Consider the following 12,401-nt stretch of genomic DNA (forward strand, 5'->3'; position numbering starts at 1 on the left):
GCCTTGCAGGTGAAAGAGGGTAATCTGCTGTGTCATCAGTTTTATATTATTAATGAGAAATTATTTACTTGGTCATCAAGAGCAAGAAATGTCACAGCTCCATTCAAGCAACTGGAAAGGGCTTCTTACCTGCACAAATATCTTGGTGGGTTTGGGAGGTCTTTGACCATGAAGCACTCGCCACCATTCACGCAGAAACCTTTCTTATTCACATCACATTTTGTGAGATGACTGGTCCCAGTAGTAGATGTAGATGTGGCTAGAAGAAACAAAGATAGTAGAGGAGGAGGAACATCAGTATGGTCGTACGCTTTCATTTTACAGAAGAGCACCGAACAGGTATTTTTGCATTTGCATTTATTTCCTGCAGACATAAATAACTAAGCTTCTTAATTAAAAAAAGGGGCGGTGTTCACAATATTTTGAGAGGTGCCCTATGATCTCATCTCATGCATCTTCACTACTCCCCTCCATTATACAGTATTGTGGTGTCAGATCTGGTTCCTATACAGCAGTATGTGTTCTACACAAGTATGTGTTCTACACAAAATAACATGGGTAGATATGGTTAAGGCAGTGTTCGATTCACCTAAATGGGGAACTTGCACAATCACATAGAATTGGGGGGTGGGAGACAGAATTTTTATGCAAACGAGAACTGAACCTTTACATCAATAGCCATTTATGGTAATTTAGGTTTGCAAGTAGAATGTCATGAGGCCACTGAAAGGCGCGCTGATGCGAGAAGTAAGGAGATTATTTCTTTGTTCCTATTATTGAGGGTGGCATCCCACCGGTTAAGTAAGAAAATTTCAGGCTTGAAATTAAGATCATGGAGGGGACAATTTTGCTTTCCTGAACTGTGCACTTCTTTTGGTGTTAACTCAGATCTTCTCCCTTTCTGCACTATCAGGGCAGTTCAGGCTTTAAATATACCAACCGGTGAAACCACCACTGTTATTTGGCCCCCAGTCATGATCCACTCTGACCTACTGGTATAGGGAGATTTTCTTGACATGGGTAGCCAGTCTCCCTGCAATTTCTACCTGTGGCCCACAGCTGTGCTGTTCAAGATTTATGAGCTTGATTCATGACCAGTGTTTGGTAAAATTGCAAAGAGCTGTTCAATGAGATTTTTCAGCTGCCCTATGATCTCATCTCATGCATCTTCGCTACTCCCCTCCATTATACACTACTGTGGTGTCAGATCTGGTTCCTATACAGCAGTATGTGTTCTACACAAGATAACATGGGTAGATATGGTTAAGGCAGCGCTCGATTCACTTAAATGGGGAACTTGCACAATCACATAGAATTGGGGGCTGGGAGACAGAATTTTCATGCAAACGAGTTGTGAGGGCATTAAACTTTCCTCAGGCCTCCCACTTAACTCCCTACAGCTCCCCTCCCTGAGCACTTTTCTCCCAGCCGAAGTCACTTACCATATTTGGAGCTCTTGCAAGAAGAAAAGTGCTCAGGGAGAGAAGCTACTTGGAAATAAATCATGGAGCGGACAATTTTGCTTTCCTGAACTGTGCACTTCTTTTGGTGTTAACTCAGATCTTCTCCCTTTCTGCACAATCAGGGCAGTTCAGGCTTTAAATACACCAACCGGTGAAACCACCACTGTTATAACTACTTTGGCCCCCAGTCATGATCCACTCTGACCTATTGGTATAGGGAGATTTTCTTGACAGGGGTAGACAATCTCCCTGCAGTTTCTACCTGTGACCCACAGCTGTGCTGTTCAAGACTTATGAGCTAAATTCATGACCAGTGTTTGGTAAAATTGCAGCACCACAGGAATATACAGAGACAGGGATGGTGCCATGCAAATTTCCAGTGGCTCAAAGTGTACTGGAATCAGCATCCCGTATATCTATGGGGAAGAACAGTACATCTTCTGCAAATCTTCTCCCATGGGGACTACACTTTAGTGTGGCATTCACTTTAGAAGCAGCTGAAACTTTTCACCATCAAGTGCTTGCAGATGTACTCAGCCTACATCAGTGTAAAGTGAAACAGTTGTACGTACACAAACTACAAACCTTCAAAAACCTGATATTCAAAAAGGGTCATAATTTTCACTGGATCCCAGAACGACAGGGACTAGCTTGGCTAATTCAACTATTGGTATCCTAAAGTGTTCTGTATGAACAACTGTAGAACACAATTGTAGAACACATTAATATTTCCTGGGGTACTGGATGGGTACAGGTGACTACAAAAGAGATTTTTGATTTTGGATTGAATCCAAGGCTGCAGTACATCATGTTATTTGATACTATGATCATTACTTGCATAAGCAATCGATACTATAAGCCACTAAGAATTCTTGCGGTGTCTGTGAATAAGCCTCCTATGCTGCCTGTGATGGACAGAATGCTGAACCGGCTGAACCGCCCCTGAAGGGGAAAAACCCACTCACTTTAGCCTATGGGAGTGCTCCTCCAGCATTCAACTATCTTTGAGAAGGGGGAGGAATGTTGGAGGAAACACAGCAGGAAGCCGTGTGGGTCACCTCAGTTGAGAGAAAAAGCCTGTCACACTCTCTACCACTGGTCCAGCTGCTCTGATCTTAGAGAGGGACTCAGTCTATGGATGGAACGGTAAAAGAAAACAAGCATGGAAGTCTGCAGTGGACATACTGATTTGAAAGAACCAGACAAATATATTGCTTCAGGTTTCTAATTGTTGGAAAGTTCATAATCCTATCACTACAACTAGTACTATAACTATGCCTCAAAATGTTTAGATACATAAGGTGATCTTTAGATGTTCTCCTAGCTGTCGCACAAAGACATAAATGTGGTGGGGAGGGAATACATAATCTTGTGCCTTTTGCTAACCTTAGCTGAAAATGGCTTCTGCTGCAAATTCTAGGACCTCATTTTCCCTTCTGGGCTCTGCAAGGGAAGAGGATTACCCGTAGTAATTCTTGACCACTTGAAACTCCCAGGGTATAATCTGTTATCTAGTACTATATGCTGTTACCTAATAAGCAACTCAGCAAAATGGAAAAGATCTCTAGCTATATGGCTAGGTTCTTTGGATGGTCAAGCTTCAAGCCATCTTCTCTACCACCTCAGCTCCATCTTCCAGGCCTTAGTTTAAGGTCTTCCAGATCTTAGTTTCAAAATGTGGTAGAGATGTGGCTGTAACAATCTTGTTGCAAACAGTTTTTTTAAAAATTCTAGACAGACTTAATAATCAGCAGACTTGTAAGGAGTGTGGGCATGTCAAAATATTTATTGCATATGTGCTCTGGGGAGCTGGCGGGGGAATCATACGCCACTCAAGAATCACATCTGAATTCCATCTCCCACCCTTCTACTTCACACTTCTAAAACGCTTCCTCCTGAAAGCAAGCTATTACTCTGGAGACACCCTGTAGTTCAGAAAGAGATGCATTAATTTGAAAAGAAAAGCAATATTGTCTGCTTGAGCTCCTGCAGACAAAGCTTATTACTGCCACAAAGGCTAATGGAATGCTTTAAACTGAATTACAAGGATGGCTGTAGAAGAGTCAAGCCTAAAGCTATTTGTAATTGCTGCGGCCATTTTGTTTTGCACTTTCCCTCCCAGAAGCTGTGAGATAAAAACGGATCACTGTGGAGGTTCAAAGTAATGATTAGCTCTTAGCTCATACAAACCAAGCTCTGTGGGCAAATTTGGACTATAGACAAGCTAGTTTAATAACCCCCACCTCAGTGAACTGCAGTTTGGTGAGGAAGGCTAGATTTCCGACTTCCGGTTTCGGCACTCTTGATGGCGACCGCGATCCTCGGTCGCTCCCGAGGAAGCGGACCGTGAGCCTGCAGTGGGGAGGGGGCTCGAAAGTCTGCGCTCCCCAGGAGCTCTGGGAATGAGCTCCTAGCCATAGGGATTAAGTTTGCTTCTCCCTCTAGCATGCAGCCGGCAGATTGAGGCGTTCTGGTGCCCAGAAGGTCCTCCCACAGAGCTCCCGAATGGGACTAAGAGCAGCACACTGGATCAGGTGCTTGGTGATCCAGCGGAACATGAAAAAGCAAAACTCTGAAATGTGAGTCTGAAGTTTTAAGCAAGAATCACCAAACCACGGCAGAAACCCTCCCTTTAAAAGCGAGGGGGGAAAACTCTCCCCCGATAAGAAAAGACTGTAAGCGAATTTTAACACTGTAAAAAGGGAGGGTGGAAGATTGAAGTAAGAGAGACTGAAACTAAAGGCATATAAGAACTTACTAAATTGAGCTGAGAGAATCAGAGATTGTAGTAACTTGCAAGAATCGTAAACAATCTCAAAGATGGCACCCACGAGGAAGGATGAGATAGACAAGCAAACTAAACCAAAACTTCTTTCTGGAAATACAGGGCCAGCGAGTCCTTCCCCTAGACAGGACACAACTGTGGAGTTACAAAGGATGCTGTCGGAAGCATTGCGACCCCTGCTGGAGCAAGTTACAGCGTTGCACAAGAACTTGACACACAGCAATTACAATTGTCTGAAACAGCCAAAAAAACAGACAAGACTGAACAAGAAGTAAAAGAAGTGGACACCAACACTAAAAAACTCAAAAAAAAAACCTGCAGGTGATGGAAAAGAAGAGATTGATAGAGGAGTCCCAATTGCTACAGCTACAAATGGAAAGAGCAAGCTATGTTCTAAGATTTCAAGATGTTCCTGAAGAAAAACCAGAGAATCTGAAACAGACTATGTGCGGTGTACAAGGACCTATAGCAGATATAAAAACAGAAACTCTACAAAGCAAAATAGATATGATATACAGATCATATCTGGAATTTATAAGACAAAATAATCTGCCTGGGGAAGTGATTATTAGATTCTCGAGAAGACAAGTGAGAGATCAAATTCTTAAAGCAACAAACGGGACCATCTTGAAGATCAAAGACAAAGAAATAAAAGTATTAAAGGACCATCCATTTGAAATAAGAAGAAAAAGGAAAAAGTACAGAGACTTGGTGACATTTTTACAAAAGAAGAACATCCCCTACAGATGGCTGGTACACGAAGGGCTAATCTTTAAATTTATGGCTGGAAAAGAAAAAAATTGACACTGTTGAAAAGGCACAAGAATTTTTACGTCTACATAGTCACCCATCAGGAGAGTTTGAAGTTGAGAAAGAGGACAGCACCAAAGGCAGTGAAGAAGAAGAAGCGACATCCTCAGAAGAAGACTCAGACTCTAAACTAGGGGCGGCTGCCCCGAAGACTAGCTATCATTTGAGAAAGACAAAGCACAAAAAATAAAAAAAGATATTACACTCTGAAAGCGTTTAAAATATATTGATATAAGCCTTATATTGCTTTTAGTAAGAAGTCAGAAGTAGAGGTGTTTAAAATTATATTGTTAGCTTTAATTGATTTGATGATCGCATTCACTTAATTTTTAAGCAATTAACTTTAAGCAATATGTAAGATCAGCATCTCTTGGGTGTTTAGAGGGTTTTCTTTACTTTCTCCAATAGTATGTAGTTCCCTATCCTGATTTCGTTGTAGTTTTTATAGTTTGTAGTTTATAGAAATGCAAATAAAAAGTCCCCTATGGGGGGCTTAAAAAAAAAAAAAGAAGGCTAGATTTCTGTAGCAGAGAACTTTCAGCATTCACACTAAACTACTCTTTGGAGAAGTTTTATCGGTTGAAAGGTGGTGTCAAACTGGTTTAAGTTTCGAGTGTTGATCTGCCCTTGGTGGCTGGCTGCTCATCTCTGTCACACTAAAATGCTACAGGTTTTACATCTTAGGTCACTCCTTCGGACAGCAAACACAACAGTCCTGTGTTTATCAGTAAAGGAGTGAAACAGAGCCACCCAAAGATAAAACGATGGTTTGTGAATACCTAGGAAACTCCTCAGGTAGGCAGAAAAAGAGCCTGAAGAACCTGAGCATGGAGTGAAGAGAGAGAGAGAGAAGGAAAAAACAGAGAAAGGGGAGCAGAAACTGGCCTGTTCAGTTTTTAACAGTATAGTGTCCTAGGGATATTATTAGCTGTCAAGGGCTCTGGCTATGTCACAGCTAAGAGCATCCTGGTGGTAGGAGTATTTAGGAGTAGAAGGGAAGTGCTTCCTAATTAATTGCTCCTCCAAATGATTCTTTATTCTGCAAAGGGAAGAGAGACCTAACAGCTTGTAGTATTCTGAAAGGGGGAGTGAAAGTAGGATTGGAAAATGTATGCCTACCACCAATTTCCCCAGATTCTTTCAAACAGCATGGAGAAGGAATAATAATAAAAATACACCCCTACATGCTGTATCACTTATGACTGAGCTAGATTAATTGTTTACAGCAGTCAGCACTATAGGGCAATTGTCACACAGCACTAGACTTCTAAAGGTTCATTGCTGGGTAAGCAGAAAGCCAGTCATCTAGCCCCAGTGGTCAGTAGTCCTGTGCAACTGCAGAACAGCGTGGAAGGTGAATTTTATTCCCTCACCACAAAATTCTTCCTGGATTTTTGACTAGTGTAGTTATAATAGTTATTTTTAAAAAAACAACCTGGGGCTGGTTCAAGCCCTGAGGCTGCAGTCTGAGAGTTGTTCCTCAACATCTTCTGTGACTCTGCAGGCCATGGGGCATATCTCTCAGATATGCTTATCCTGCATGCCTAAAAATATTGCCATTTTGGGGACAGAAGCTAAGCTGAAAACGTTCTGGGCAGAGCCAAACATGAGAACAGGACAACAATGGGCACAAAACTATCCAGAACAGCAAGATGATGCTAAAGGAGACATCACTAATTGAAATAAATAAATGTAGGTAACTTGGAACTTTGTGGAGGAAGACGTTTTGAGAGGGACCATGAAGTAGTAGATACAGATTCTTTCTCCAGGCATATTGGAATGGAGAACGCCCCATTTCCCACCCTGCAACTTTCTGCCCAGGTCAAGGTGAATACAAAAGAGTCAAACACACTGCAGAAGTAGAACAAATGTTTGTTATGTTTACAAACCTAATTTTTTTTTTTGCAATGGCTGATGTTAAATAATCTGCACCAGTTTTGGTACATTCCTAGTGAGTTTAATTCCTAAATGAATGGAACTATAGAGATTTGGAAGTATTACTGCATTATAATCTCTGCATTTTTTTTACTCACCATCCCTAATGTTTATTATTTGGGTCTCATTAATTATTCTCGCTTCAAATAAATACGAGTAAAGTAATATGAATCAAAATGTTGCTGATGCCATAGAGAGCTGGGTGCTATCTCTTTCTAAATCTAAGCTAATGCTGCTGTGCTTCATTATAGATACATATTTGTCAAGGACTATTGCCTTGAATCTGTGCAATGCAGCAGGATCCAACAGAAAACCTATTTAATCACAGAGAGAAGAAAATCTTTGCCTGCGTCCAGCTATTTTTGCCACAGAGAATGAGAAGCACAGAATAGGCAAAAATTCTCCAGAATATGCAATCAAGTGTCATGTACAACAATCCATACTTTACTTTTGTTGAAAATATCTACTTCTGTAGTGCTGAAAGCCTTTAATATTTTTAGAAAGCTGGTCAGAATCATAGAGTTATGTATGTCCCAATGGAAACTAACAAAAAAAATAATATATCACTTGCTACAGAATGTCTCCTTATTTTCCTGATTTTTTTTTAAAATTGAGCCCCTTGATTAAAACAATTTCAATTATTTATTCAATTATTTCTCATCAATTGTCTTTTGCAAAAATCAGGGTCATTTTTAGCTCACCTTGAACATGATTGAATTTTCTGTGTCTAAAGACACGGAAAATACACAGTACAGTCAGTGTCTCTTTCATCATCATCATCATCATCATCATCATCATCATCATCATCATCATCATCATCATCATCATCATCATCATCATGTTGATCACTAGAGTTTACAACTTCTTTTTGAGTATTTTTTGCACAGCCTTCCACTTGAAAGAGAGAAATCTTCTAAAGAGTCCCGGTGTTCCCTTGGCTAGTTTAGATCTCTGAACTGAACTACAAGAGATACTTGCATGTACTTTAATAGTGTTTCTCTGATGTCAGGTGCAACTCAAGCAGATAGAACTATCAGACACACAAGGTGACAGGTACGATGTCACTGTTCAATGAAGGGAAAACAAAGTGCCAGCCTCAGCGCTTACGGGTCATGAACAAGACTCCGTTGCTGAATTTTAAGTAGACATCCCTTGTCTCCTTTTGCGAAAAAGAGATGACTGAAGGAAGAAAGAGCTCACTATATCACAGGTTTCTGTGAACAAGCACTGCTGTCGATGCTGTCAGCAGATCCCTAGCTGTAACTCACTCCACTTCCAAGAGATCCAGGAGCAAGTACAGGGAAGCAGTGAAAAGAATAATGTAGTCTATATTCATGATATTATATATTTCCATATAAGCCTTAACAAGCATTAAATTCCATTGTAGGATGGATTCAGATGCAGTCCCCCCCCCCCACTGCAGGGCAGTACCTTTGTGGTAGAATCCATCTGTTGTGGGTGGTCTCCACAGCTGTAACTCTTGGCAAGCCACATTTTAAAAACTGGCAGAGCCATTCACATGTAGATTGCTTGTATTCCAATTTCTTCCTTGCTTTTTCATTACCACATAGAAACTCTTGAAATCATTGTGTAGGTAAACCCAAAGCGTGTGCGTGTGTGGAGGAAGTATGGAGATGGATGCACTTTAGTGCAGCCTGTAGATACACGTCCCAGTTTACAGGACTATTACCATGATATGGTCTATTCATGTTATTAAAGAAATAGATTTTTAAAAATTTCACAACTTGTGAATTTTTCAGGATGAGATAGGACTCTGTGTGTGTGTGTGCATGCATGTGAGCAAGGGGGGGCATGTTACAAGTTTGCATCAGGCAGACAAGAAACATGCTTCAGCAGAATTCAGAATAGAATTGCCTGGAACAATTTAACGCATAATGTCCTTGGGCAAGACAAAGGGTGATCTTGCTGAAAGCATAGTGGTTGTGGGTCTAATCATTTCAGATCCCCTCATATAATCTAGTATCAAATACAGTCCATTGTGTGATGTCTACAATCTCAGTGGTCAAAAGTCTATTCTTAATAGCTCGTATAAGTCATGACTGTAAACATTTCTTGTTTTAAATATAAAAAGTAGACAGTTGTGTAAAATTACTACCTCCATGTCACATCTGAAAGTTCAGAACCAAAAGGAAATTTTTAAAATGTGTATATATGTGTATATATATATGTGTGTGTGTGTGTGTGTGTATATCTGCCCAGCCCATCAATAATTTAATGAACTGAAACTTGGGTTTTATTAGGAAGATTTATGTCCCACCTTTCTATTATAAATGATACAGGGTTTATACCATCAACTGCACAAAAACAAATACTACAATATAGAAACCATACAGAAAACAATCTAAACCTAAAGATTGAAAAAACCTTGTAAAATTAGCAACAATGTGAAAGTGCGATATACGTTTAATTAATATTTTGCTGCTGAACAGTGGTGTTTTGAAACAGTAACCATTTAAAATTTTGGAAGGGCCATATTCTAGAAGGGAAGACTCCTTAGAATAGAGCTATTATGGAACCTATTTTAAAACGCCACATTCCAGAACTCGTGAAGGCGTCACCTAACATCATGGATTGAAAACATTAATCCTCATCTGCGATTCCTTTTCCTTTCCTTGAGATGCTGGCGGAACAGATATCTGCATTAGCACTATCAAGAAGGTAAAAACCAGGCCAAAGTCTAGCTTATGTAATTAACTGCAATCCACTGAGCAAAATTAATTAGTATCACATCTATTAATTAATTATCCAAATAATTAGTCATTTGCAGACTTTTCCAAATCCCTGGGATAAAAGGACAGGCTAGCTTGTTTATTACTACCTGGTTCAATAGGGTTGCCAGACCCCTGGTCTGCGGGGGTGCTGGTTTCCCCCCGATTTCCAGGGCTCCAGCCTGCCGTCAGCCAGCAGGGAAGCCCCAGCCCCAAACAGCCATGTTGCTGTGCTATGTCCCTGTCATGATGATGTTACCCGGAAGTGATATCATCGGAGGGTGATGCTCTAGTTTTTGGGCAAACTCTATGGTTTTGAAAGCAAAAAACCATAGAATTTTGCTCCAAAACTAGAGCATCACTACTGACAGTGGCAATGTGATAACGTTACTTCCAGGTGATGTCATTGTGCCATGTATGCAAAGTGTGAGCAGCAGAAGATCCTGGGAACGACCTGGGAGTCCCCTGCTGGTTTAAAGGTAGGATCTGGCAACTCTATTCAACAACAGGAATCAGAAAGGAGGAGTAAATGGAACTTCTCACAATGGAGAAGAGTAAGTAGTGGGGTCCCCTAAAGATCTTTATTACAATCTGCAGTATTTATCTTCCCCCCTATAAATTGTTTGTACTCAGGGGTGAGTGATGAAGTAGCCAGGTTTATAGATGACACTAGATTGGAGAAAACCAAAACAAATTGTGAAAAGCAATCCATACTGGGTGAGTGGGCAACAATATAGCAAATAGGGCTCAATATATGTGATGTATACAAAAGGTAACCCCGCCAAAATAGTAGAGTTTGGGAGCACCTAATGTCATTCATGGGCAGTAGGTTTTGGACAGGCTAGACAAAATGCTTCTTCACATTAAGTTACGGAATTTGCTGTAATGATTAGGTGATCACAATAATTAACAGCAATAGATTGCACATATTTAGCTCTGATTTCTCCAGCTTCTAAAATCAAAAGCTGCCTTGTAGGTCACTTGTTTATTCAAATCAGTGTGTAACAGATTATTTCCAAAAAAGTACCAGTCATTTAATGTCAAGGAACAATGCAACTGGTTTGCACAGAATCGTGGTTCTTATATTATGGCTCTCAGTGTATTACATGGTAAACAACTTCTGAAACGGAAATGAATTTTAAATGCAGTTTGTGATATAGCATGTTGGTCTTGGGCTCTTGGATACCAGACTAACGTGACATAAGTATATTTTAAAACTGTGTATTGATTTTGTTTATATTCCATTTTATGTGCTCATGTTTTATTAGAACTGTGAATTCATATTTTTAAAATGAAAAGATTTCTTTCCCAATAACATAAATCTAGAAACTGATCTTAAGAAATGCATGAATTAGTGAGTTAATGAGAAAATTGCAATGGGCCTTGCTATGTCTTAAATAGTTAGTGACATCTTGGTCCAGGTATTCAAGCTTATGCTGGAAACCTGTTTGTGGAAACTGACCCTTTTCCTTAATCACAAAAGCACAGGAGCTTTGAATTCACATAATATTTCCATAACTTTGCAAAACTGTTCACTAAACTCTCTTTAAAGAGCATGTCCAACTCTTAAAGAAAACAGGAAACCACTGGGACCAGGAGATAGACACTTCAGGAAAGAATGAGGGTATGTAAACTCTTGTTGAAACAATTTAATGTGTTTCGCTGCACAACATGACTCAAAGTCAGGACTGATTTCCCTTCAGAGTCCAAGCTGGGGGGGGGGGGGGGGGGGGGGGGGGGGGGGGGGAGAAAGAAAGGAAATACAAAAACAAATGTTACAGTTCTGTGTGCCAGATTGCTTTCTCCCTGAAAGACTGACAGACTGACCCAGTTGGCAGCAGCGCTGAGGCCAGGCCTGTGTAGTATCTAAGCTTGCAGAGGAGGCCAGAGAGAGTAATTTATGGTGCAGGCAGCATGACCAGAAACATTCTGGTTGTGTTGACTTTCAAGATGGGGAGAGATAGTAGGGTTCAGGCTGTTTTTACAGGAAGCTTGAGTAATGTTTGGTACCAAAGTTTCAAATTATATGGGAATATGGTCTCCTCTACCAAAAGCTGCAAGCAAGGAAAGGGGTGTGTGTTAATGTGCTTTATTTTGCTGTAGAGCAGAAGAGAAATCTCTGAAGCCTGGACTAGGTTTTGAGACATGGAGCAAGGAGTTTATTTATTTTAAAGAGCTATGCAGCCAAATCCTATACATGGTCGCTATACGTGAGGCTTGCTTCCAGGTAAAAAAGTTTTTTAGGATGACATCCTGTACACATTACATACAGTATTAATATTTTTGACATATAGCTTTTGAGGGCTAACAGGATGACCTACAGCACATTAAAAACATGCAAGCATGTCGGTGAAATTTCACAAACTAAAACAGGAACAGCAAAATTATCGTAATCAAGAAAATCGAAGCAGGAATACGTCCCCACCCCCCAAACCCCACAGTAAGATCTAGATTTAACAAAATCTTGTCACTGTAATAAAATGGTCTCCACTAGTTGCCTGACAACTATAAGCAAAGGCTTATTTAGTAGTAAGCCCATTAAATCAGAGGTGTCGAACTCATTTGTTAGGAGGACCAGATCTGACATAAATGAGACCTTGTTGGGCCGGGCCATGTGTGTCATAAAATGTAATGCCAGGTAGCAGAGATATAAACTTTATAAAGGACACAAACACAAAG

The 12,401-nt window shown here is 40.4% G+C and overlaps 1 protein-coding gene across 1 annotated transcript in view; it reads right to left on the reverse strand.

Annotated features, from left to right (window-relative positions):
- NRG1 (neuregulin 1) overlaps positions 1 to 12,401 on the reverse strand; it is a 136,766-nt gene that overhangs the window by 39,153 nt on the left and 85,212 nt on the right. Inside the window, exon 2 of the mRNA XM_015423728.1 lies at positions 130 to 259. Within this exon, the coding sequence (XP_015279214.1) occupies positions 130 to 259 (130 nt within the window). The remainder of the gene's footprint in view (positions 1 to 129; positions 260 to 12,401) is intronic.

Source organism: Gekko japonicus, unplaced genomic scaffold, assembly GCF_001447785.1.
Source record: "Gekko japonicus isolate JY-2015 unplaced genomic scaffold, Gekko_japonicus_V1.1 scaffold48, whole genome shotgun sequence".
Taxonomy (NCBI): domain Eukaryota; kingdom Metazoa; phylum Chordata; class Lepidosauria; order Squamata; family Gekkonidae; genus Gekko; species Gekko japonicus.